The sequence below is a fragment of the Paramormyrops kingsleyae genome, chromosome 3 (genome assembly GCF_048594095.1).
Source record: "Paramormyrops kingsleyae isolate MSU_618 chromosome 3, PKINGS_0.4, whole genome shotgun sequence".
NCBI classification, from domain to species: domain Eukaryota; kingdom Metazoa; phylum Chordata; class Actinopteri; order Osteoglossiformes; family Mormyridae; genus Paramormyrops; species Paramormyrops kingsleyae.
In genome coordinates, this window is record NC_132799.1 from 37,961,487 (window position 1) to 37,988,807 (window position 27,321).

The 27,321-nt window shown below is 43.4% G+C and overlaps 2 protein-coding genes and 1 long non-coding RNA gene across 11 annotated transcripts in view; 1 reads left to right on the forward strand and 2 right to left on the reverse strand.

Moving 5' to 3' along the window:
• Positions 1-731: 731 nt before the first annotated feature.
• LOC111838963 (antigen WC1.1-like) overlaps positions 732-27,321 on the forward strand; it is a 154,644-nt gene continuing 128,054 nt past the window's right edge. For 3 of the 6 annotated variants that reach the window (XR_011989653.1, XR_011989654.1, XM_072710249.1), the window contains exons 1-6: positions 733-1,232; positions 1,438-1,752; positions 2,101-2,427; positions 2,578-2,892; positions 3,185-3,487; positions 3,630-3,665. Coding sequence is in view for 3 of the 6 variants with exons in the window: in XM_072710249.1 (XP_072566350.1) it covers positions 929-1,232; positions 1,438-1,752; positions 2,101-2,427; positions 2,578-2,892; positions 3,185-3,487; positions 3,630-3,665 (1,600 nt within the window). In the remaining 3 variants the exon portion in view is untranslated. Of the gene's footprint in view, positions 1,233-1,437; positions 1,753-2,100; positions 2,428-2,577; positions 2,893-3,184; positions 3,488-3,629; positions 3,666-27,321 lie in introns of all 6 variants that reach the window. The other 3 variants (XR_011989652.1, XM_072710250.1, XM_072710251.1) reach the window with 3 other exon arrangements.
• On the reverse strand, positions 14,064-23,500 carry LOC140588297 (scavenger receptor cysteine-rich type 1 protein M130-like). 3 transcript variants are annotated; one of them, XR_011989656.1, is made up of 10 exons: positions 23,341-23,500; positions 21,238-21,549; positions 19,356-19,670; positions 18,931-19,245; positions 18,222-18,548; positions 17,735-18,049; positions 17,152-17,454; positions 16,974-17,009; positions 15,846-16,817; positions 14,064-14,795 (listed from the first exon to the last, which is right to left on the reverse strand). XR_011989656.1 is itself a non-coding variant. In XM_072710254.1 (10 exons), exons 1-10 carry the CDS (start codon positions 23,402-23,404, stop codon positions 14,734-14,736), a joined length of 2,364 nt encoding a protein of 787 aa, XP_072566355.1. In that variant the 5' UTR covers positions 23,405-23,500; the 3' UTR covers positions 14,064-14,733. The 3 variants fall into 3 exon arrangements, 2 of the variants coding, with proteins under 2 accessions (XP_072566355.1, XP_072566356.1); XM_072710254.1 differs by having other exon boundaries at positions 16,503-16,817; XM_072710255.1 differs by lacking the exon at positions 18,222-18,548 and having other exon boundaries at positions 16,503-16,817; positions 19,177-19,245.
• LOC111848237 (uncharacterized) lies at positions 24,741-26,224 on the reverse strand. 2 transcript variants are annotated; one of them, XR_011989660.1, is made up of 3 exons: positions 26,044-26,224; positions 25,202-25,357; positions 24,741-25,032 (listed from the first exon to the last, which is right to left on the reverse strand). It is a non-coding gene; the product is annotated as an uncharacterized lncRNA (long non-coding RNA). The 2 variants fall into 2 exon arrangements; XR_002839258.2 differs by having other exon boundaries at positions 25,274-25,357; positions 26,044-26,223.

Genomic DNA, 27,321 nt, shown 5'->3' on the forward strand with positions numbered 1-27,321 from the left:
CAGTTACAAATCATACATTCAAAACACATTCTAAATGTAAACCTTATATACGTAGAACTCCATTACCCAGAATTCCAACGATCTCTTAAAGAAAGAAATTCATTTCTTTAATAAATGAATTTATATACCTTTTTAGTCAGATCTTGACTACTTTTGAGAATATGTCAATCTATATATATATACCCTAATATATGCAATATCGGTCTTTTAACATTCAATTTCCTTAAATGTTTACTTTCATTGGGTTACATACAGATTACGTTGTCCTGCTCCTGACTCTAATGTAGCAACTCCGTCAGGATCAGTAACCTTAACGACATCACAGATAGCCAAAACCACAAGGCCACCCTTCTCACGATGCTGCCTGTCACTGTTCCTCCTACATGGGGATGAGTTCTTCTGTGAGCTGGTCTAGTGGTGAACCGTTCATGCTGTCTGTCAGTAGATCACTGTCTTGGGTTTCAGCACCACATGCTGACAACTTACAGTAACTGATGGGAAGCCAGAACAAAAGCAGGCATGCCATGTCATACGTATTCTGTAGATTAGTGTAGCTTAAGCATTAAAAAAAAAAAAGAAAACTTCGCCCAAGACTTGGATATGAGCTTCCAATGGACTATAATCTCACCTACAGTGCCTCCTTTTCTGTGTCCTCTGCTCACTTACAGTTGATTACAATTATTTTTTAATTATTGTAACTAGAGGACACTAAATACAAGAAATACATGTGCAAATGCACAGGGACTAGTAACAGAAGGAATCTTTAAACACTGCTAGGCCTTAAAGTGATTAATGTTTATCATTATGAAGGGGAGACTATAATTGCAACAGGGTTATAAGAAAGAATGCAGCTGTTTTTACTTCAATGGTGTCTATAAATCTGTTTTATTTTGATCTTTGTCTACTTTTAATTTAAGGAAATGTTGTAATGCAGCTGACAGGAGGACCTCATTCATGCTCTGGGAGACTGGAATTTAAACATGGAGGCTCATGGTACACAGTGTGTGATCCTGATTTTGACCTTCAGGATGCAAAGGTCATATGTCGGCAGCTGGGCTGTGGGATCCCTGTGGAGGAGCCCAGGGGGGCTGCATTTGGGAAGGGGGGCGGGCAGGTGTGGTCAAAGAAGATTAACTGCAAAGGGGATGAATCTGATTTTGGTCAGTGTTTGAGATCATCCACAGAGGAACAGAACTGCAACCATGAGACTGACGTGGGACTGAAGTGCTTCTGTAAGTTAATTTACCGTGCTGGGAAATGGTTTACTAGCATATACATACTAAACAATTTGCTAATATTATTGAATGCTACTAATTATACTCTTCAAATCCCTCCATATTAATAATATTAATACACAGGAAGAAATAAAAAATTGCTGCTACATGGTGATATTTGCTTATTTGTTTTTCTGTTGTTCCACATCCATGCTGTATACAGGGTACACAGACTCCAGGCTGGTGGGCGGCCCTGACTCCTGCTCCGGGAGGGTGGAGCTGCAGTACCTCAGTGAGTGGGGGACAGTGTGTGATGCATCCTGGGATATGAGAGCAGCCAGTGTCCTCTGTCGGCAGCTGCAGTGTGGGAGCGCTGTGGCAGTGACAGGACAGGCCTGGTTTGGAGAGGGGAGGGGCCGTATCTGGGCTGATGTGTTTGAGTGCCAGGGGAATGAGACACACCTCTCCCAGTGTGCTGTGTCCTCATGGAGTCGAGCTGCATGCTCTCATGGACGGGATGCAGGACTCATCTGTGAGGGTGAGGACTGTACTACAGCTGACACTGTACAATGGATTAGTAGTTTGGGTTTTTAAAAAATTGTGAACTATATATGTATATATGTATATTATGATTATACAAATCAGAATAGCCTGGTATCATAAAATAATTCAACAAACTTCTATGCTACTTAAATCACTGAGAAATGTGGGGCTCTTGCAGACTAAAAATGTTTTATATAAACATTTTAATGGCAATATTAGAAATATTCAGATCTGCAGCCAAAACTCCAGCAGTTTGTGTAATAACTAATTGAATGCAGTGTAGTCAAAGATGTTTCTAATATGCACATCTGACAAACATTGACAGTGACTGATGTATCCACAGGGTCTAAATCTCTCTCAGCTCTCAATGGGACAGTACGACTGTCTGGAGAGAGTGGCTGTGAGGGTCAGGTGGAGGTTTACTACCAGCTGACCTGGAGCAGAGTTCTCATGGACTCCTGGAGCTTCAGGGAGACCTCTGTGGTCTGCAGGCAGCTGGGCTGTGGCTCTGCAGTGAGGCTTTACAGGTCCTCCCTCTCTGGGACTGGGGACAGTGATGTGTGTCTGACAGGGTATCAGTGCTCTGGGAGTGAGTCTCATCTGGTGAACTGTAGTGATCCACAGAGCCTTAACTGCATGCCTGGTCCACCAGTGTCCATAGAGTGTTCCAGTAAGTACAGAATAATGATAACACGTTTCACATTTAAAATCTAATACGTCTTATAGATAAACAGCACAGGACTGACAGACTGATGGATGGATGGATGTGCAATTATGAAATCAAAGATAAGCAACAAACAACCTCTCTCTGTACCCCCAGATCACAGGTCCATCAGGCTGGTGGGTGATGCTGGGGGCTGTGCAGGGAGGCTGGAAGTGCTCCACCAGGGCTCCTGGGGGACAGTGTGTGGAGACTCCTGGGACCTGAAGGATGCTCAGGTGGTGTGCAGACAGCTCCAGTGTGGGACGGCTCTCCGTGACCCAGTGCCCACCTTCTTTGGACCAGGAACTGGACCCATCTGGCTGGATGAGGTGGACTGTGAGGGGAATGAGACGTCTCTGTGGGACTGTCCTTCAGCACCGAGGGGACAGAATGACTGTGTCCATAAAGAGGATGTAGGAGTTGTGTGTTCAGGTGTGAATATTTTACATCAGGGCTCTTCATCTTAATAAAGGGAAACAAATTTGAAATTATGGAACCTAAAGACTGACAGCAGTAACAAAATACCGAAGTACTGACTTTCATAGTTTATTTGTATTACTTTAGATTAAGGTTTCTGATAAGTTAAATAATGACCAACATTTATGCAACGCAATTTTATGTTTCATTTCACATCTGCAAGTTGTATAACATTTTTAAGATTTCAGTGTTACTGTCTGAGTATAAATAATTGTTCACTTAAGTTATACCTTCTAACTCTTCTTAGAATATAAAGAGATCAGACTGGCTGAAGGCTGCTCTGGGCAGTTGGAGGTTTTCTACAATGGCACCTGGGGAAATGTGTGTTTCAATCAAATGGACACAAACACAGTCAGCCTGATATGTCAGCATCTCAACTGTGGAAAGAGTAAGACTGTTTCTAACTCATGGTCTCGGCTGAAAGGAGCTCTGAACTGGCTTGATTACCTGAAATGTCGCCCACATGACTCCACACTGTGGCAGTGCCCGTCCTCTAACTGGGGAGACAATAAATGTGATGAAGGTGAAGTGGCTCAGATCACCTGTGATGGTAACTTACCTTATTCATTATCATTATTAGTCCATTTTGTGTTCATATTTATTAGTTTATATGATTACTATGATATCACAAAAATATTCCATAATAGCATACAAAATCCTTAACTCTTTCTTATTTTTTTTTTGTGTGAAAGGATGTTCTGCTGCTGCCAAGGACAGACCATGTTCACGTAAGTTCAGTTATTACCTCCCAGTGTTTCATGTTTATCAGTCAGTAACATCAGTGAGAAATCAGTCCCAGCTCTTCACTGAACTCTGTCATCCTCACATGTGTCCTCTGCCTTCTGCAGTGCTGATAAATCACAGTCTTTACTTGCCCCCTAGGCCACCCCCCCATGAGACTGCGGGGGGGCAGTAGCGAGTGCTCAGGGAGAGTGGAGCTGTGGCATAATGGCTCCTGGGCGACGGTCTGTGACGACTCCTGGGACCTGAGAGACGCCCAGGTGGTCTGCAGACAGCTGGGCTGTGGGACAGCACTGGAGGCTCATGGGAACTCTGCCTTTGGACGAGGAACTGGCACTATTTGGCTGAATGAGGTGAACTGCAGGGGTGATGAGCTCCACCTGTGGGACTGTCCTCACTCTCTTCAGGAGCAGAGGAGCTGTAGCCACAAGGAGGATGCTGGTGTTACCTGTGCAGGTGGGACTGGAACTGCAGACAGACTGTAACCTCAAAATTATGGCCATTTGGCTTTTAGAACAAATATAATTCTGGAACCAAAAATGTAAAATTCACAAAATGTTTATCAATAACCTTCAATGCTTCAATTTCAGAGGTTCAGCACTGCTTAAGGTCACTACAGGTGAAGTTGAGGTATTTAATGTACTGTATAGTGTTAGAGAGTTCATCAAAGATATTCATTATACAGTGGTACCTCGGTTCTTGAACTCACTAGAACTCGAATTTCTTGAAAGTCGAACAAACCAGTTTGACCTAGAACTCGATCTGAATATCAGAAGTCGAACCGTGAACGCTGACCTAATATAAATTGTACGCGCCAGGACACGGCACGTCTCTGAGCGGAAACAAAAGGTAAGGCTTCAGTGTCAGCCTCGCATTTGCTGTAGTAGCAGCGCTTGTTGGTGATAATGCTAATTTATTGAAAATACAGTATCAGGTAATACACTGTACTTTATATCATTTTGTTAGCCATTGCTCACCAAAAAGTTACGTAATAGTTGTACAAATGTTACAACCTAAAACTTTGCTATTCACGAACAAATTAACGAATACAGAGTAATAATAAAAATAATTAAACAATGGACCGGATTCAAAGTTTTTATTGTCATGTACAGACTACAATGCAATTCTTACTTGAATGCCATCTTCACAAACTGGACGATTAACCAAATAAAGCCGCGAAACATTACTGTAACTAACAATAAATAAACCACTATGGCACTAACTTACGTGTACTATTACAGCATGTATGTCATTTATTTAAACTTTATTTTACCAGGTAAATTAACTGAAAAACAGTTCTCACTGCTTTACGTGATATTCGGGAGAAATGTATGGGCTGATATTTGTGCCACTAGAAATTGAATATGAATTTTGTATATTTGAATCTGCAGTTATCCGCATTACAAAACTGAATCTGAATTTAATAGTTTGAATCTGAATTCCAGTAACTCGAAATAGCATTTATTCTACCTCGAAAAATTCAGTTTGCAAATTCAATTTCAATCTAGTGTGATACACATAACTCGAAATAGCATTTATCCTACCTCGAAAAATTCAGTTCGCAAATTCATTTTCAATCTAGTGCGACAAACATCCGGGTCCTTGAGAAAATCGACCGCAGATTTACAACGCAACTCAAAGAGAAGGCGTGTGCCGGTGTGTAGCAAGCGCAAATGCGAGATCATATACGTAATAAAAAATTAAGCAGTACCGGCACTGCTATATCTTAATCTTTATCGTACCACCACTTCTCACAAGTTGCCAATACTCTGCTACTCAGAGACATAAGCGTCACGCGAGAGTGGCGGGATACCGCGCGCAGTACCGACAGTGTTGTTGAGGCGCTTCTGTTGTTCCCAACACCCCCTCCGCCGTTCTCACGGTCAATACAGTAGCGACACTTTTATTTCTCCACTTCGAGCACTGCTTATTCAGATCATAGATATCTATAGAATGACTAGATGTCTCGTCTGCGTTGCTGGCCAACGGAGTCGAACGTCCGCATATGGCGGCCATCTTACCACAGGCTGCTCGCTCACCCAAAATATTTTGTTGATAGTAAAACATGTAATTTTTAAATAGCCATAACGTGCTCAATTTTTAACCGATTTTCAAACGGTTTGATTTATTATAAACATCAAATATGTAGTTATGACACTGAATACTTTTGAATAATTATGTTATGTTCTAAAAAATAGAATAATGTTCTAGAATAGGTAGACTAAGCCTACAAGATTTCCCTTAACAAATATACATCAAGAAACGCTGCATGTTAAAATCCCCACCCTGTACAGTGATGACTATAACACAGCACAAAGAACTAAAGTCCATATTTCCAAATTGTTAATAAAAATATTTTTACACATAAAATGGTAGTAAACAGTTTGTTTAGACATTATAAAGGCACTTTTCAAAGATTTTTGAAGATTTATTAAAATCAATGTTTAGACAGAGGTGTTAGAGACATTTGATGTTTTTTTTTTTTTTTTTACATTTTCATTAAAAATTTAGCGAAGTAACAAAGGTGTCCCAGTGGTGCTGGTTCTGGTCCTCATCCAGCTGGGCCTGATAAGAGTGGGTTAGCATTACTATAACTCATGATCAGTGGCGGCTGGTGAATGTGTCATTTTCACATACAAACGGAGCATTCTGGTGCATTCGGACAAAATAATAGATAAAAGTTAACATTCTCTCCCTGTGTCTGTATGTGTGTTTGTGAGAAAGTGAGAGAGAGAGACAGAGAGAGGGAATATGATTTTTAAATGGGTGTACGTTAAACAAAATATTCTAAACCTTGTGTCAACAACAATCTAGCAATACTATTATGTAATATGTACATACTTCCACTAAGTAACTAACGATTATCCTAAAAATAATTCATAATATTGTAACATCCTACAGGTGAAAGGTGATCCCTCGGGTTCTCGTTTCGAGACAACGGCGGTTACAGCAGCCATAGGCGGCACAAAAGTCTGGCATCTTGTCAGCAATTTCCTGTAGAAATCATAATGTAAGACGTTTTAACAAACCAACCAGACAGTAAATCATGTGTAAATTCAGTTAAATCATGTTTATAATGTGTGTATTATATTGAAAAGAAAGCGTAATTCTGCCTCGCCCCAAATTACTGGATAGCTAGTAGCCTAGCTAGGCGTGATACACAACTAAACTGCACGATTAAGTCAGTTTTTTTTTTCGAGGAGAAAAGCTGCGATTTCAACATGTTCAAGCATCCAGAACTATAACCACGTTAATAATGTTTGTAAAAAAACACACAGTTTGTAAATCCATCAAGATTTCAGCGAGATAAGAGTATTAACGTTTGTGCAGGTCACTTACCTTACCTCCGTTTACCTCAGGTTCGAATGATCCCGCCAGAAAGCCAGCCTGTGGTAAGATGGCCGACCTGTGCGGACGCTCTAGACCTCGTCATAATACATCTAGTCATTCTATATATATATCTATGATTCAGATCACCATATTAAATGCCAGTCCAATTCATGCTTCCGGTTATTAGCACGGTACACAGTGCGCTGTAGACATGCAGCAGACCAGACGCATAGCACCTCAAACCCGCTTTATAACTTTACATTTAGATCGATATTGGGGTATGTGTATCGATGCACTCGTGTTGTGTTTTTTTCTTCCCCGCCAATCAGGAGTCAGGAGCCGCTTGTGTGGATCTTCAGATTCAGCCTTTATTGCCACAGTGAGGTTACAGCCAAGACTGGACACCCTGCAGGAGTGTCCAATACTGTTTTACACTAATTTTTATACATTTTCTTATCGTGTAACAATATCTCGTCACTTAAGCATCATCATTTCTTCAACCATTCACCATCGTTGTTTTCTCCCTTGATCAACACCCCTAGATGATGTTTGTCAATCATCTCTTTTACTATTTGGTCCCTCGGCTGAACATAATGGTGGCATGACCATGTCTAGCTGTGTTTTTTTAAATACCCAGCCATGAATTTTTGTGAATCCCTTCCTTCAGTAGCAAACCTTGCATCGGTCTTTGTCAGTCACGTGTCTGCACACCGCGTTGCTATTATTTTGTCCATGCGTTTTCTATGCTGTCAAGCCCGAGTAAGGACTGTGAAACAGAGGATTGGAATAGTGGTAAGTTATTGTTCATAGTTAGTTATCTCTATGAGTTTTATTGTTTAAATGAGGCATTGACTGAAAGTGTTTATACTCACAGTTGTAGATAACGGCGATCTACTAAGCACACCAGCGGCTACTTTCAGAGACAACGTACCGTGAAGGGCCTGAGACCAAGCAAGACAACCGTAAGCGAAAAAGTGTTGATAGTTTTAATGGTGAGTGTATACATAGTTTACCGTGCTGGTGCTTTTTCTGTTTAAAATTGGACAAAGTCTAAATGTGTTTGTATTCTCAGTTTCAGGGGGTGGATGGCAAGCCCCAGAAATGGCAGCCCTGATTGATAAGCTTATCAGCGAGGGATTTACAGAGCTGGCATCAATGGAGGAAGACACCGAGGGCTGAAGCATGACACCACTGAATGTTATACAATTTATTATAGGAGTAGTGGTATGGATTCTGGATACGATAATAGAGAAGCTCCTAGACCGAGGTGAAATCAGTTTTAGGTTGGATATTCGACGGATATTCAGATCCACACTCTCCAGACTTAGCGGTGGGGCATCACTCACGCTAGCCGGCATAAGACGGTCGAAAGACGGCCAGATCAATTCCACAGCCTCGGAGGCGCTCGCGCACCGCTGACTTAGGGACCGTCAACGAATTACTGTCAGAATAATAAAATACTGATTGCTTGCAATAACATTAATGCAATAGGACCCAGTAACTCCAAAATGAGTGCATATTCTGCAAGTACCTGACATGCACAGGACACAGTGAACTTTACTCGTTTTTAACTCTTTATTGCATTTTAAAGTATCATTCTAAAAGGGAAAAGTGGGTAAATAGATTTCTTTCAATAGCTTCTAGGCCGTAGGAGCCTGCGACCCAAAAGCTAGTACCAATTGTAGTACTACCTTAGGCCTATGGGACACAGCAACTTTCATTTGATTTTAACCCTTTGTGTACTTGATATGATTTTTTTTCTCTAAAATTAGGCCTTTTCTGTCAATAGCTTCTAGGCCGTTGGAGCATGTGACCCAAAACCTAGTACAAATTGTAGTACTACCTTTGGCCTATAGGACACAGCAACTTTCATTTGATTTTAACCCTTTGTTTAATTGATATGATTTTTTTCCTCTAAAATTAGGCCTTTTCTGTCAATAGCTTCTAGCCCGTAGGAGCCTGTGACCCAAAACCTAGTACCAATTGTAGTACTACCTTTGGCCTATAGGACACAGCAACTTTCATTTGATTTTAACCCTTTGTTTAATTGATATGATTTTTTTCCTCTAAAATTAGGCCTTTTCTGTGAAAAAAATCCATCCATCCATCCATCCATCCATCATCTTCCGCTTGTCCAGGGTTCGGGTCGCGGGGGTAGCAGCTTCAGTAGAGGCACCCAGGCCTCCCTCTCCCCAGCTAACCCCACCAGCTCCTCGGGGGGGACACCAAGGCGTTCCCAGGCCAGCCGAGAGATATAATCCCTCCAGCGAGTCCTGGGCCTGCCTCGGGGCCTCCTCCCTGTAGGACAGGCACGGAAAACCTCTCCGGGTAGCCGCCCAGGAGGCATCCGCACCAGATGTCCAAACCACCTCAACTGGCTCCTTTCGACGTGAAGAAGCAGCGGTTCTACTCCGAGGCCCTCCCGGATATCCGAACTTCTCACCCTATCCCTAAGGGAGAACCCAGACACCCTGCGGAGAAACCTCATTTCGGCCGCTTGTATTCGCGATCTCGTTCTTTCGGTCATTACCCATAGTTCATGACCATAGGTGAGGGTAGGGACAAAGATGGACCAATAGATCGAGAGTTTGGCTTTTTGGCTCAGTTCTTTCTTAGCCACGACGGACCGGTTAAGCGCCTGCAGAACTGCAGACGCCGCTCCGATCCGTCTATCCAACTCCCGATCCCGCCTACCCTCACTCGTGAACAAGACCCCGAGATACTTAAACTCCTCCACTTGAGGCAGTACGTCTTCCCCAACCCGAAGAGGGCAAACCACCCGTTTCCGGCTGAGAACCATGGTCTCGGACTTGGAGGTGCTAATCCTCATCCCTGCCGCTTCGCACTCGGCTGCGAACCGCCCCAGTGCCTGCTGGAGATCCCCAGCAGATGAAGCCAACAGGACGACATTGTCTGCAAAAAGCAGCGAGGCAATCCTGAGGTCACCAAACTGGACACCCTCAACGCCTTGGCTGCGCCTAGAAATCCTGTCCATAAATATGATAAACAGGACCGATGACAAAGGGCAGCCCTGGCGGAGCCCAACACGCACCCGGAACACGTCCGACTTATTGCCGGCAATGCGGACCAAGCTTCTGCTCCGTTCGTACAGGGACCGGATCGCCCACAATAGTGGACCCCGGACCCCATACTCGCAAAGCACCCCCCACAGAGCACCTCGGGGAACCCGGTCGTAAGCCTTTTCCAAATCCACAAAACACATGTAGACTGGATAGGCAAACTCCCAGGCCCCCTCCAGTACCCCTGCAAGGGTATAAAGCTGGTCCAGTGTTCCACGACCAGGACGAAAACCGCATTGTTCCTCCTGAATCCGAGATTCGACTATCGATCTCACCCTCCTCTCCAGTACCCTGGAATAGACCTTCCCAGGGAGGCTGAGAAGTGTGATCCCCCTATAGTTGGAACACACCCTCCGGTCCCCTTTCTTAAATAAGGGGACCACCACCCCGGTCTGCCAATCCAGCGGCACTGTCCCTGACCTCCACGCACTGTTGAGAAAGCGTGTCAGCCACGACAGCCCCACAACATCTAGAGCCTTCAGGTACTCCGGGCGGATCTCGTCCACCCCCAGGGCCCGGCCACCACGGAGTTGTTTAACCGCCGCGGCCACCTCAGCCTCAGTGATGGGCAAGCCCCCCCCAGCACCCTCGGGCTCTACGCCCTCAGATGTCTCAAAGGCAGTATGCGTAGATGTATCGGAGGCAGGGTTGAGAAGGTCCTCAAAGTATTCCTTCCACCTCCAGATGATGTCCCCAGATGAGGTCAACAGCCCCCCCCCCCCCACTATAAATAGTAGGAACCAGGAGCTGCTTCCCCCTCCTGATACTCCGTATGGTTTGCCAGAACCTTTTTGAGGCCGACCGAAAGTCACTTTCCATGGCCTCACCGAACTCCTCCCACACCCGGGTTTTTGCTTCTGCCGGTACCCGTCAGCTGCCTCCAGAGACCCCCGGGCTAATAATTCCCGGTAAGCCTCCTTCTTCAGCTTCACGGCCCCCCTCACCTCTGGTGTCCACCATCGGGTACGGGGGTTACCGCCACGACAGGCACCGACCACCCTGCAGCCACAGCTCCGTACGGCCACTTCCACAATGGAGGTCCGGAACAGTGTCCATTCGGACTCAATGTCCCCTACCTCCCCCGGCATGCAGTTGGAATTCTGCCGGAGGCACGAGTTAAAGCTCCAGCGAACAGGAGCCTCTGCCAGACGTTCCCAGCAGACCCTCACTATACGCTTGGGCCTACCAGGTCTGACCGGCTTCCTCCCCCGCCACCTGAGCCAACTCATCACCAGGTGGTGATCAGTTGACAGCTCTGCCCCTCTCTTTACCCGAGTGTCCAAGACAGAGGGCCGCAGATCAGTTGATACGATTATAAAATCGATCATCGACCTGTAGCCCCGGGCATGTTCGTACCATGTCCACTTATGGACACCCTTATGCTCGAACATGGTGTTCGTTATGGACAAACCATGCATTGCACAGAAGTCCAATAACTGAACACCACTCGGATTCAGATCAGGGAGGCCGTTCCTCCCAATCACCCCCTTCCAGGTCACACTGTCATTGCCCACATGAGCGTTGAAGTCCCCCAGCAAAACGATGGAATCCCCCCGCAGCACACCAAATAGCATACCGCTAAGGGAATCCAAGAAGGCCGGGTACTCCGAACTGACATTCGGCGCATAAGCGCAGATGACAGTCAGAGACCTATCCCCGACCCGAAGGCGCAGGGAAACAGCCCTCTCGTTCACCGGGGTAAACTCCGATGTTAATGCACCGAGCTGTGGGGCCACCAATAGCCCTACCCCAGCCCGGCGTCGCTCACCCGCCGCAACTCCAGAGTAAAAGATCGTCCAGCCCCTCTCCAGGAGATTGGTTCCAGAACCCAAGCTATGTGTTGAGGTGAGCCCGACTATATCTAGTCGATACCTCTCAACCTCATGCACAAGCTCAAGCTCCTTCCCCACCAGAGAGGTGACATTCCATGTCCCGAAAGCCAGTTTTGTCAGCCGGGGATCGGACCGCCAGGGCCTCCCTTGGCCGCCACCCAATCCACAATGCACCGAACCCCTGACATTCCCCTTGCGGGTGGTGGGCCCACCTGGGGTGAAAAAAATCATATCAATTAAACAAAGGGTTAAAATCAAATGAAAGTTGCTGTGTCCCATAGGCCAAAGGTAGTACTACAATTGGTACTAGGTTTTGGGTCGCAGGCTCCAATGGTCTAGGAGCTATTGAAAGAAATCTATTTACCCAATTTTCCCTTTTAGAATGATATACTTTAAAATGCAATAAAGTGTTAAAAACGAGTAAAGTTCACTGTGTCCTGTGCATGTCAGGTAGTTGCAGAATATGCACTCATTTTGGAGTTACTGGGTCCCATTGCATTAATGTTATTGCAAGCAATCAGTATTTTATTATTCTGACAGTAATTCGTTGACGGTCCCTAAGTCAGCGGTGCGCTAGCGCCACCGAGGCTGTGAATTGATCTGGCCGTCTTTCGACCGCCTTATGCCGGCTAGCGTGAGTGATGCCCCGCCGCTAAGTCTGGGGAGTGTGGATCTGAATATCCGTCGAATATCCAACCTAAAACTGATTTCAAGGTGTGCGCCGCATTCTGCTCAGACCCACAGCAGCAGTCATGTCTCTACGATCCAAAACCACAATACCTTTTTGACAATTTTGAAAAGTGGTCAAAAAAACTGTGTAGACCATAGTTGAAAAATGTTATAGTGAAGTCATATAAAATGACCAGTAACCTGTCATAGACTAATTCTTTGTACAAACCAGTCAGCAGGCTTTACAGGCAGCTTGCAATTTACAGGTAAACTTACAGGTATGCTGCTGCAGGTCCACTGACGCTGACCTTTGTACAGTATACAGAACTGAGGTCCGCTTTCCGGTACTGGGTGAATTATTCAGTATATGATTTTATATGACTGGTTTCCAAAATGACATTATTAGGTATACAATACATTGTATATGAAAAAAGTTAAGTCGAAATCACAGAAAAACCAGACGTGCTGGAGCAAAACTAAATATACTAAAAATGTTTGTTTATGAAGCGTGGTTGAAAAATGTAATTAGATATTATTCACTAAATTTGATGTCGGCTAGTGTAATACATTTTTTTAAATTCACATTTAGTGGAATGATACCACAGACCCTGAGAATTTTTTAAATGTGGTACGGCTTTGTTCGCGTATGATTTTTAAGGTGGTACAAAAACAACACTTCTGCTCTGAGTAGTCTGCAGTTAATGAATGTGGCCACGAGAGGGTGCTGTAGAAGCAGTTTATGTTCCATGTGAATTCGCCTCATGTAACCTTCTCTCATTCTTTAGTTTCCTTTGTTTTCTCTGAGCTCAAGGAATTAACTACCCTTTCCATGAATTGAATCACAGACTTTTTAAAATAACTTCATTCTTTAAAAAGCCTTCAGTACGTTGAAGCACAGCCTGTTTGAATGTTCTTCTGTTCACTTGAAATTTTGAGTTTCGGGACGAGGCTGCTGCTGTTATCAGGTCTTTATCTGTTACATAAATCAAGGGACTGGCCTTAGTTATCTCTCTCTCTGGATGTGACTCATATTTCATGCATGTCTGCTTATGTGACGTCTTTGGGGGAGCTGGTCTGGGGTGCGGGGATTCCAGGGCTGCCTGGGGTGGGCTGAGGAGGGTGGGAGATGGGGTCGCTGCTGTTTTTGATTTATTTGCTGTTTATAATTTCTTTTGTGTTTAACTAAAATATGTTAATAAAAACTTGTGCAAAAACCTGCTGGTCAGATGAACTAGTGACGCCAAAGGATGAGAAGATAATGTTTAGTTATTTTATGTTCTGTTCCCCATTAATTCCAGCAGATGGAAGCAATATGCAATTGGCCGATTTAGCCACATGATACTGCTGTAAAGACAGCAGGACCAAGAGGCAGACTTACCCAGTACAAGTAGACAGCATTTCTATTTCAGGTGTTTATAAACTGTGCCATTATAAATGCTGTTTAACAGGTTAGACATGAGACTGAAACATTCAATTTATTTTAATGCTTTATATAAATCATAGATAAAAGCCTTCAGTGTCCATGTAACAATAACTCTGTCATTACAGCTCTCAGCAAAATGGGGCTGATAACCAGAAAGCGTCCTGAAAGTTCCTGAGTGTTACGACACATTAAGAGGATCAGGAAGATGGTAAAACTCAGAGGTCACTGAAATTCTCATGATATGCACAGTGATATGAACAAAGTAATTAGCACAGTTTTCTCCTGTTTACCCCTTTATCCATGAATAAGTTTAAACATATGATCTGTATTTACATGTTTTTTTCTTTCTAACACAGATAAATGGGGAAGTGGAAAAAAAACATCCATTTGCTGCCATCCACCTGCAGATTTCAGTTGTGATTAATTTAAAATAGTGAGCAGGCTGCTCGCTAACTTGTCAGCGTGTGGGTGTCACTCGCTAATAAATCCCTTTGATTTTATTCCAGATAGCAGCAGTGGAACAGTAAAGGTAGCAGGCAGATTGCAGCTCAGGCGGATGTTGTGATGGAGTTCAGTCTTTCTGTGGTCTGGTTATCAGTTGCATGCATCAGCAGCAGTAATGTTAGTCAGCACTCCTCCTCTTAGCAGTCTGCTTCAAGCCGTGGTTTTTTCATGATCAACCACAATGTGGGCCACCAGTTGCTGATGGGCGCTAACTGCCCTAATTCTGGGGCAGGATTGTCTTCCCCACTGCAGCTTGCAGCCTGTACTGAGGTGAAGGTGCTGGAGGAGGAAGAGGGAAAGCTAGTTGTGAATACAGTATATGCAGGAATCTTGAAGGATAACTGCCTTGAAAGGACATCAGCCTCCTTACTGACCCTCTTTTGTATATTCTTTCCATCTATCCACCCATTTTCTGCACCCAAGACAGGGTGCCAACCCATTGTAGGGGGTGTGCATGCACATGCACACACCTTTGGGTAATTTGGTAACTCCAATTTACCTTAGCGTGTTTTTGGGCTGTGGGGAGAAACCAGAAAATCCGGAGGAAACCCCATAACAACATGAGGAGAACGTGCAAACTCTACACACAAGTAGGGCCAGGGTGGAGACTCAAAGCTTGGTTTCCAGATATGTGAGTCAACTGTGCTAAACACAGCACCACTGTTCTGCCCCCTCTTTAATTTTTGTTTTTTCCTGAATGTGGATGTAAATGTCGATATACGGGACATCTCCTTTAACCAGGGTACTGGGGGAGGTCCCTGTGACTCGTGTTTATTGTTAGGCTCAGGACTTAGAATGTCTTCTGGCAGAAGCTCTATGCAGGATTCCCCCAATTCTGGCAGAATAAATTTCCATGACTTCTCCAAAACTTTTCCAGTATCATAAGAAAATTTTCCAAAATCCACAAGTTTGTAAAACTAAAGTAGATAGAACAATATTTAACTATTGACTTCCGCTTGTACATTTCCGAACCAAAAATGAACAAGGCTAGTTTACAAATCTTTTCCAAAACTTTTGCTCTCTATCCAAGAATACCAAAACTTATCCAGGGCCTTGAAAGGATTTCAAACATCTGTAGTATATGAAGTATCTTTTCATTTTGTGTAGTTTTATCTCAATCCCACCCCATCGTCAAATGGATTTAAGAGCAAAATATTTGTAAACTAGGCTGTTGCTATAGGTTTATTCCCTGTATCACGTGACCCCTGACCCCCATCTATCTACCACTGAAGCCAACAATGGAAAATGTAGGACATAATACAGACTTAATATGACCCATTCAGATACACCATTCTTAATGTGTCACCCTACAGCTATATACTTCTGTACCTCTCTTCCGCACTCTGTTCTGGTACAACTGGACAGCTGCTATCACCAGCAGCAGGAAGAGAAGAGTTCTCAGTACCAGGAAGACAACAAAAGGAATGGAAACAGGTACAACTGGAGGAGGAACTGACAGAGACACTTCAGTATAAAATGTGTCTGACAGTGCAGAATGATTGTACTAATTAAACATGCAAACATATTTTGTGCTGATTTTCAAAATCAAATGGTTGGAAATGAAAAGCCGTGATTGTAATAACTAAAACTTAATTGTTTTAAAAAAATGGGGAACATCCATGTTCTGACCACTTGTGATGGTCAGGGCTGCAGAGGTACAGAAATGCAGAGGTATTTAAATTACTCCCCCATAAGAACTTATGCTATATAACAGAATATAAAAATGATACCTTTTTTTGTTGTTGTGGATGTTGATGGAAAAGAATAAATAGATATCGATACAGTATATAAACAGAATTAATCCTACATTTGATGATCTCCTCAACATTATACATTAAATACATCAACTTCACCTGCAGTGGCCTTAAGCAGCGATGAAATTGTGAAATTGAAGGTTATTGATAAACATTGTTTTCTATTTTTTTAGTTCTAAAGGCAAATGGCCATAATGTTGAGGTTACAGTCTGTCTGCTGCCCCAGTCCCACCTGCACAGGTAACACCAGCATCCTCCTTGTGGCTGCAGCTCCTCTGCTCCTGAAGAGAGTGAGGACAGTCCCACAGGTGGAGCTCATCACCCCTGCAGTTCACCTCATTCAGCCAAATAGTGCTGTTTCCTCGTTCAAAGGCAGAGTTCCCATGAGCCTCCAGTGCTGTCCCACAGCCCAGCTGTCTGCAGACCACCTGGGCGTCTCTCAGGTCCCAGGAGTCGTCACAGACCGTCGCCCAGGAGCCATTATGCCACAGCTCCACCCTCCCTGAGCACTCGCTACTGCCCCCCCGCAGTCTCATGGGGGGGTGGCCTAGGGGGCAAGTAAAGACTGTGATTTATCATCACTGCAGAAGACAAGAGGACACATGTGGGGATGACAGAGTTCAGTGAAGAGCCTGGACTGATTTCTCACTGATGTTACTGACTGATAAACATGAAACACTGGGCAGGTAATAACTGAACTTACGTGAACATGGTCTGTCCTTGGAAGCAGCAGAACATCCTTTCACACAAAAAAAAAATAAGAAAGAGTTAAGGATTTTGTATGCTATTATGGAATATTTTTGTGATATCATAGTAATCATATAAACTAATAAATATGAACACAAAATGGACTAATAATGATAATGAATAAGGTAAGTTACCATCACAGGTGATCTGAGCCACTTCATCTTCATCACATTTATTGTCTCCCCAGTTAGAGGATGGGCACTGCCACAGTGTGGAGTCATGTGGGCGACATTTCAGGTTGTCAAGCCAGTTCGGAGCTCCTTTCAGCCGAGACCATGAGTTAGAAACAGTCCCACTCTTTCCACAGTTGAGATGCTGACATATCAGGCTGGCTGTGTTTGTGTCCATTTGATTGAAGCACACATTTCCCCAGGTGACATTGTAGAAAACCTCCAACTGCCCAGAGCAGCCTTCAGCCAGTCTGATCTCTTTATATTCTAAGAGTTCAAAGGAATATCTTCAAATGACATATTTAGAGAGTAACACTGTAATTTTTGAAATGATACATAACTTGCAGATGTGGAATGAAACATTAAATTGCTTGCATAAATGTTGGTCATTATTTAAATTATCAGAAGCCTTAATCTAAAGTAATACAAATAAACTATAAAAGTCAGTACTTCAGTATTTTGTTACTGCTGTCAGTCTTTAGGTTCCATCATTTCAGATTTGTTTCCCTTTATTAAGATGAAGAGCCCTGATGTAAAATATTCACACCTGAACACACAACTCCTACATCCTCTTTATGGACACAGTCATTCTGTCCCCTCGGTGCTGAAGGACAGTCCCACAGAGACGTCTCATTCCCCTCACAGTCCACCTCATCCAGCCAGATGGGTCCAGTTCCTGGTCCAAAGAAGGTGGGCACTGGGTCACGGAGAGCCGTCCCACACTGGAGCTGTCTGCACACCACCTGAGCATCCTTCAGGTCCCAGGAGCCTCCACACACTGTCCCCCAGGAGCCCTGGTGGAGCACCTCCAGCCTCCCTGCACAGCCCCCAGCATCACCCACCAGCCGGATGGACCTGTGATCTGGGAGAAGGAGGTACAGAGAGGGAGGTTAGTTGTTTCTTGTCATTCATGTCATAATTGCACATCCATCCATACATCCATCCAGCATCAGAGCTGTTAATCTATAAGATGTTTTAGACTTTATCCCAAATGTGATTTTCTAAATGTGTTACCATAAATATTCTGTACTCACTGGAACACTCGAAGGACACCTGTGGACCAGAGCTGCAGCTCAGTCTCTGTGGATCACTGCAGTTCACCAAGTGAGATTCACTCCCAGAGCACTGATACCCTGTCAGACACACATCACTGTCCCCTGTTCCAGACAGGGAGGAGCTGTACAGCTTCACTGCAGAGCCACAGCCCAGCTGCCTGCAGACCACAGAGGCCTCCCTGAAGCTCCAGGAGTCCATGAGAACTCTGCTCCAGGTCAGCTGGTAGTAAACCTCCACCTGACCCTCACAGCCACTCTCTCCAGACAGTCTTACTGTCCCATTGAGAGCTGAGAGAGATTTAGACCCTGTGGATAAATCAGTCACTGTCAGTGTTTGTCAGATGTGCATATTAGAAACACAGCTTTGACTCAGCTACTCTGCATTCAATTGATATCATACAAACTGCTGGAGTTTGGTCTGTGGATGTGAATTTTACCTTCTACTGGGTAAATTTAAGTCACCCATTCATGTCAAATGTTGGCATTGAAATACTTACGTAATTTTTTTTTCATCAAGAGCCCCACATTTCTCAGTGGTTTAAGTAACATAGAAGTTTGATGGATTTTTTATGAAACAAGGCTTTCCTGATTTGATTAATCATAATGTATATTGGTTCATAATTTAAAAAAAAAACCCAAATTACTAGTCCGTTGCTTGAACAAGTGTCAGCTGTAGTACAGTGCTCACCCTCACAGATGAGTCCTGCATCCCGTCCATGAGAGCATGCAGCTCGACTCCATGAGGACACAGCACACTGGGAGAGGTGTGTCTCATTCCCCTGGCACTCAAACACATCAGCCCAGATGCGGCCCCTCCCCTCTCCAAACCAGGCCTGTCCTGGCACTGCCACAGCGCTTCCACACTGCAGCTGCTGACAGAGGACACTGGCTGCTCTCATATCCCAGGATGCATCACACACTGTCCCCCACTCACTGAGGTACTGCAGCTCCACCCTCCCAGAGCAGGAGTCAGGGCCGCCCACCAGCCTGGAGTCTGTGTACCCTGTATACAGCATGAATGTGGAACAACAGAAAAACAAATAAGCAAATACAGAATATCACCATGTAACAGCAATTATTTTTTTCATTTGCTTTATTTTCAATTTAACTTACAGAAGCACTTCAGTCCCACGTCAGTCTCATGGTTGCAGTTCTGTTCCTCTGTGGATGATCTCAAACACTGACCAAAATCAGATTCATCCCCTTTGCAGTTAATCTTCTTTGACCACACTTGCCCGCCCCCCTTCCCAAATGCAGCCCCCCTGGGCTCCTCCACAGGGATCCCACAGCCCAGCTGACGACACACGACCTTTGCATCCTGCAGGTCAAAATCAGGATCACACACTGTGTACCATGAGCCTCCATGTTTAAATTCCAGTCTGCCGGAGCATGGATGAGGTCCTCCTGTCAGCTGCATTTCAAAATTTCCTTCAGTTAAAAGTAGACAAAGATCAAAATGAAACAGATTTATAGACATCACTGAAGTAAAAGCAGCTACTGTACATTCTTTCCTATGATAACTCTGTTGCAATGATAGTCTCCCCCTCATAGTTATAAGCATTAATCACTTTAAGGCCTAGCAGTGTTTAAGGAGTCCTTCTGTTATGGGTCCCTGTGCATGTGCACATCCCAAAGATGGACCCTGACAATAACCCAGAGCCGTTCCTAGACACGTCTGAGCAGATGGCTGCTGCATGCCAGTGGCTGCACACTGACTGGTCTTTCCTTCACCTTTGCTCAGCTGTAGTCAGAGGTTCTCTGCACTGAGGACATCGGGGGACAGGTGGCCCTGTGGTTTCGGCTATCGGTGATGTCGTTCAGGTTACTGACCCTGATGGAGTCGCTACATTAGTGTCAGGAGCAGGACAAGGTAACCTGCACATGGGGAGTAAGGCTGGTGGTGTGTTTCCCTGAGTGTGGCTTTTGTTACAGCTGGTCCAGCATAAGACTGTGTATAGGAGGGGGTGGTCAGACTAGTAGCCTCACTAAACACCTTTGGTGGTGAGGTTAGGGTCCCAATCTCTGCTGGGGGTCACTGGCTGCACCTTAGCAGTGTCAATAAACAATATCCTAATAATAATAATAAGAGGATAATAATGTATTCACCTACATTTCACAATAGTATAAAACACTATGATTTATCACTGTTTGAAGCACATTGAAAGCTTCAGGCTAAATCAGAACAAAAATAAGAATAGAATCAGGCTTCACAGGCTCTCTGTGACTCTGTGTATAAAATACAGCTAAACTTCCTGTAATATTTATTACCTTTTTCTCTTTGTCAGCATGGATTAAAAACCATGTGGCCATGAGCTAATGGAGGCTATAGTGTCTAGGAACAACATGATTGAATAAATATCTTGTGAATTTTAAGAAAGTTAGGTAAGATTTTGTTTACTATTTTGATGTTGCTGAGTTGCTGACCATATCTATTTGTGGGGTGTTTCTCCTTCATCAAAGAAAACCAAAAATTAAAGCACACAGATTTTACTCTGACAGGCTTGCAGTAATTGATTAATCACAGCATTTATCTATTTGCCTGGCATCCCGCCCAGGGTGTCCCCCTGCCTTGTGCCCTGTGCTGCCTGGGATCGGCTCCAAGCCCCCACCAGCTTCACCAGGATAAGCAGTTAGCAGACAGAAGATTTAATTTATTTAGTTGGACAAAAATAATGGCATATTATTTTCTTAATAAAAGTGTAATAAATGTACACAATAGAATATAAAACTAGCCTGTGTGATAAATAACTCTATAAAGCCTCTAATGGTGATTTCTCCTCTGCTCATAATCTCACAAATTATAACATTATAATTTATGAACAAAAATACATATAAAACTAAGACCCACCGAGTCATTCTAAACTGACATTCAAAGTAACACACAGAGCTCCACTACAAAACCTTTTCTGAGAGACTTTTTAATATTTGTTTCTTGATTAAAAGTGAGCAAACTGACTTTGCGCAGCATGTTTACTGATCAGTACATGTGTCCTACCTGAGCAGACGACTCCAGCATCATATTCATGACGACAGTACTGAGGTATCCGTTCATTGTGTCCACAGTCCTTCAGTGTCGACTCTGACCCTCCACAGGCCACATTACTCATCCAGATGCTCCCTGTTCCTTCTCCAAAGTGAGCATATTGTGGTGCAGCTACAGCATCTCCACAGAACATCTGCCTACACACCACTGCAGCATCCTCCATATCCCAGTAATCACCACACACTGTGCCCCACTGTCCTTCATGAAGAACCTCCACTCTCCCAGCACAGGGATCGCCGCCATCCACCAGCCTGACGTCACTGTCTGGAAGCGCAGGACAGTCACTGTAAGTCACTGCAGTTCAGTGTCACACTCATACGGTATATGACACATGATATAAGCTTCACATTTACAGCTATTAAAAATAAATTTAATTAAAACAGTCAAACTGGGTGCCTGGTTAGTTAATATGTGACGGAAAATCCGGCGGTTAAACGCTCTTAAAATGATTTATATCTAATAACCAGGCGCATTTATAACATAGCTGTTTCATCTCCTGCCCCCCTTTTGCCCAAAATATTGAAAAGGCACCGGGTACTTTTTGTTCTATTAAACCAGTAACCCCCCCTAACCCCCCCCCCCCGCAGTAACTTTTCCCGCCAAGCAACCAGGCGCGTGCAGAGGGGTGCCTGACATCCTGACCCCCTTTCTCCGAAATATTAAGTGCCTCCCTTCATCACGTTATATGCTTTTTGACCCCCCCCCCCCCACCACCAAAAAAAAAAAAAAAAGTCTTTGCTTTGGTCGATAATAACCGACGGGGAACCCAGCCGCGGAACGGATCACGTTGTGCCAAAATACCACGTAAATCTCGGCGAGAAGTATTTAATAACTTTACGTTCCCATTTTTTTCCAGATGCGATCAGATCGCTGGCTGGTCTAGGGTCGTTAAAAAGACGCGGCCTTTAAGTTTAATTTATATTTTATGTTTGTAAATGAACCAGCGTCCAGCTTTCCGCGGACCGGAGCCTGCCGACGCCTTGTAATAATCTGCTAGAAGGATGGAGAAGCTTTATGACAAAGAAGTGATTGCTCGATACAAATTAAAAAGTATTTTTATTTTTAACCACAATTATGAATTATGACAATTTAAATGATAAAAATATTGCTATGACTAATTTGGTATAATTAATGTAAATTTCGGACATATAAGTAGCAAACAAATTCTTCATATTTTATTTATAGTCGTATTTCATTATAGGCCAATTCCGTAAATTTCATTAATAAATCATTGATAAAAAATTATTCTGTAATTAATTATAATTTTTATGAATAATGCAGTTTTGATATGCTGTAGCTCTAATGTTCTATCCTTTTAACTTATAGGTGTATTGAACTTCATAAAATGTAAATCTGTCCTTAGTCTCAGTTTAGAAAAACCAGTAATATAGTATTACACACTGATTATGAGTTAATTGTATGAAATATACAATTAATCAAGTCAAAGTATTAACATATTACATTTACATTTAAACTGAAATTTTCCTTGGTGAATCTTTAATAACGATTCTGATAGGCCTACAGGGGTAATAGTTCTGTAGAGGCCGTAACAGATGTATGTAAAATATGTGCTTCTAAACACATAATTGTTTTTAAGAATACTGAGTGTCATGTTACTGTGTAAAATCGGATTATAAATTTTTCATTTCGGCATTAAGAATTGTAGTCTGTTACCGCAGTAGCAAAAATCCAAAGTGGAATACGCAGCTGCGATAAAAAAATTTAATAAAATTCAAAGCAATTGGTGTTTTTGGTAATTTTTAAAAAAGGATATAGTTTATATTTTAAATGAGCAATTTATTCCTGAATATAGTCCAGACACTTAAATTATTTCAAAATCTGACAGTGATTATAATGATGTATTACCATTATTAGTAAATGTTATATATAATCAGGCTCAGAGTACTGGGTACCTTTCAGTTTGTTTGTTTTTAACACACAGCACACAGATCCTGCCATGCAATAAACCACAAATATTTCAGACCCAAATAATGACCCTTGACCTCTGCTGGCTGAGAGTGGACCACTGGAGCAGAGGAAGATCATGGTACTTACTGGCTGTGGTGAGCAGAAGCAAGCATGAGAGAAGGAGGATGAACAGGCAGATCTCCATCTTCATCAGGACAAACCAGCTCTCCCCAGAGCTGAGACTCCAACCTTCACCTCTGAGCTCTCAGCGAGGGTCTTTATACCATCCTGCCCCTCAGAGTGAACACGCCCCCACCCACCAATCACACTCAGCGCTGCCTTATCAGAGGAACTACAGGGTAACATCAAAGAGGCCCAGTGACAAATCAGGGGGCTTAACGCTCATTTTCTCCAAATATACACACACAGTAGCGGTGATGTGAGTCGGGACTCCTCCTCTCAGCAGTAAACCTGCCCAGATGATGAAATAAAGTATAATCAGCAGGAAAGCAACAGGCTTGACTAGGAACCAATAATATAAAAATTAATACTTGGTCTATATATTTATAAATGTCACCATATTTTGGACAGACTGCTGCTTCCTTTGTCAGACTGAGCCAGGATATTTTTCCTGGGAACAGAGGACACACTTTCTTAGTTGCTGTAATTGCTTAATGCTGTACTGCGCTTTGTGATCACTTGTCTATGAAAGACGCTTTACAAATAAATTTTACTTGCTAACAATTTACAGAGAGCAGTAAATTAACATATGGAATTAAACCTACACATACACACAGAAACACTAACTTAACTGGATCTTACACCCTTACCCATCACATTTCATAGTATAAGAAAATGATGTTCAGAGGTAAGATGCTTATTTTACTGCCACATTTCTGAATAATGGCAGATATTTACATACTTAAAAATTGAATTTACCCACAAGTGTAGTTACAAGTCAAGTGGCTCACTAGGCACTGCTCCAGTGTCACACTCTCAGGATTGAAGGTCTGAACTCCCCCCCCCCCCCCCGATGTATGTGTGTGGAGTTTGCATGTTCTCACTGTGTCCATGTCTCCAGTTTCCTTCCTCAGTCCAAAGACATGCAGTTAGCTTAACTGGTGACACTAAGCTGCCCATAGTGTGTGTCTGTGCGCCCTGTGAGTAACTGGCATCCTGCCCAGGGTGCCCCCTGCCTCATGCTTCCTGTGTGGGTCCCAGGCTCACTGCAGCCCTGTGCTGGATAATGGTTGTGGAAGATTGACAGACAGACATATTGAACTTTGGGTTCCGGGTCCTAGAGTTCCCACTTGATATCCAAAATATGCAGGTAAATTGGCTCTGAGGTTTCATTAGTGTGTGAGTGAGTGACTGTGTGTACATCTGAGTGCCTGGAGTCTGGTCCATGCTGTACCTCCCTGTCTTACTCATTCTTTCAGGGATAAGATATTAATCAGTTAATAATTACTACAGATTGATAGACTGAACTCTTTCTCTTGGTCAGTGTCGCTGGAATTTGAAGTATGCTTGTACTCAGACTCAAAGTGTTTAAATCCAATGTATGTTTATTTTATTTCTCATAAATAACAATACAAATATATGGTATTTAATAAAGGATAATGTCCATTTTAAAAAGAGAAACAGATGAATTTACAGAAACTGAACTATTGATGGGGTTTATATAAAATATGAAGCCAATGTGGCCCTTTTATGTGAACCTTTGGACAGGAGCTTCCTCAGGCAGGACTGTCAGTCCCTCCTCCCCCACATCATCATAGTCAGTCTGGTCGGGTTCAGGGGGGCCGTCCCCAGGGGGCAGTGTGGTCAAGGCTCTCTCACCTACAGGGACAGTTGCGGGGACACAGCTTAGTGAGACTGAATATAAATGAGTCACGATATTTATGAGTAAATAATGTCTATTAGGGAAGTGATTTACGTATAGAGCATGATTTGTAACTGATGTCTTTGATTGAGAAACAGCACATAAAAATAAAAGGAACTTATATACCCATCTGAGAGGAACACTGTGGTGTGACAGGCTGTGATTCACTGCATTAGTTGTGTGTAAAGAGAAACTGACCCTGTATAACATGTGGACCCTGCTCTATACCATCTACATCATCAGAGTCCTCTGCTGTCTCTCCTGTCACCATCAACCCTGAACCTGAAACAGTAAAGACAGTTTAGTGTAATTATGGTACATTAGCCTGACGTCAAACAAACTGCCTGAGTTCTGCCCAGCAGTATCCCCATCATCCCCTGTGGGTCTTTTCTCACAAGTTTCCCTGTTACAGTATGAAAAATCAGCCATATGCCAATGAATCATGCAGTACAGGATCAGGGCAAGATATGGGGGCAGGATTTAACCCCCCAACACTGGAGGCAGGAGGTGACAGTACTACACATGGAGCCTGAACTGTTTATGTAATGTGTCTGCATGACATTGTAATAAGCATGTAAGAAGAGGTTAAAATATATACTGAGAAGGCACAAGGCACTGGGATAAACCAGACTAAAATACACAGATCCACATAATAGACCATCAGAAATCTTCTGCACAAAGACAGAATCACTGTAGTGCTCTATCATCTCCTCTCCTTCTGATTCCCCTGAGAAAAACTGTGATCCTAACAGACCTACAAAATCCTTCAACATGAAAGACATTTTGCTATAAAACCATACATTACATCATAATGCTAACTAATCCATTTCTATTAACAAACAAATACATAAAAATCCAGCAGTAACTTTCACTAGTTTTGTATCAATGAAGAATAGATTATGTGCTTCTTCCAGAATCCCACTGTAAGCACTGCACTAACCCCACATCCACAGACCTCAGCCCCCTACCTGAGAGAGGGTCTCCCTCACTGTCCTCCACATCTTCATACCCAGAGGGCAGCTCCTCAGAGAGGACACGTCCTGTGAAGGAGAGAGACAGTCAGTCCTGTGCTCAGGGAGACTCTGCATGAAGTTTCCTCTGCTTATGTCTCTCAGACTGAGAAGACAGGATGTGTGGGGTTAGAGCAGCTAATGCTCACACCCACACAAGCTAACTGAGAGTTTTACCAGCAACATCCTCTTCCTCCTTATTAGCTGGTTTCTCTCTCTCCCTGAGGGCTTTACAGCTATGCAGCAATGAGGCCCCCATGTGGTGTCTGAGCTCAATCACATGGTTAGATAAAAATAAATTTAGTTAAATATACAGATAAAAAAGCTGCTTGATAGACTTTTACCTGCAGTGACATCATAAAGTCAGATCAGAAATATGCAATATTGGAAACGCTGATTGGCATCCTGTCCAAGGTGTTCCTCTGCCTTTTCTCCTGTGCTGCCTGGGAAAGGTTCCAGGTTTGCTGTGGTATGGAAGATGGGTGGATGGATGAACACAGGGGTCTCAGGACACTGTTGGGGTATGTTGTTCTATTCTTCCAAGACTGAAACAGGAAGTAGTTTGTGTGTCAGGTGTGCTGATGTTTAGAGGGTCTGTTGCTGCTGTCCTGGTGCCTCTGTGGCTGTAAACACAGAGCAGACAGCAATGTGAGCCCTGAGTAAATAATGAGAGCTGTCCTTCAGCACCATCTTCACTAGCTCCAGTCAATGGGGGAGCTGAGCTGTGTGTTTATTTCAGTACATTTATATATATAAATACTGAACATACAACTGTGTCTGTTTATGTACCTACTTCCAGTATCAGTCAAATTAAAAGCACAATAACATTAATCATGACCAAACACAGAACAGAATAGTGACACTTCATTAGTCCCTGTAGGGAAATTCTCTTTTTGCCTACCCCACCTTGCGCTCCGTGAGACACACAGACAGCAGTGTTTCTAAGTTTCAGGAGACATACAAGCAACCTCCCCCCTGAAAACAAGCCCAAAATAAGCCCACTGTGCAAAGTAAGATTGAGAAATCAATTCCAAAAATTAGCCCAATATACACAAGTGCTCCTTGTAAATATAACATGCATACAACTGTAACTGAAACACTGGTGGCATTGTTCTAAAATGTCAATTTATTTTCCTTTGTTAGCAAGACCGTAAATAACTCCTTATGGCTTGTCATAAACGCGTTTAGTGCTGCTGCCTCAGAGCAAGAAGTTCCTGGGTTCGGTCCTGAGTCCTT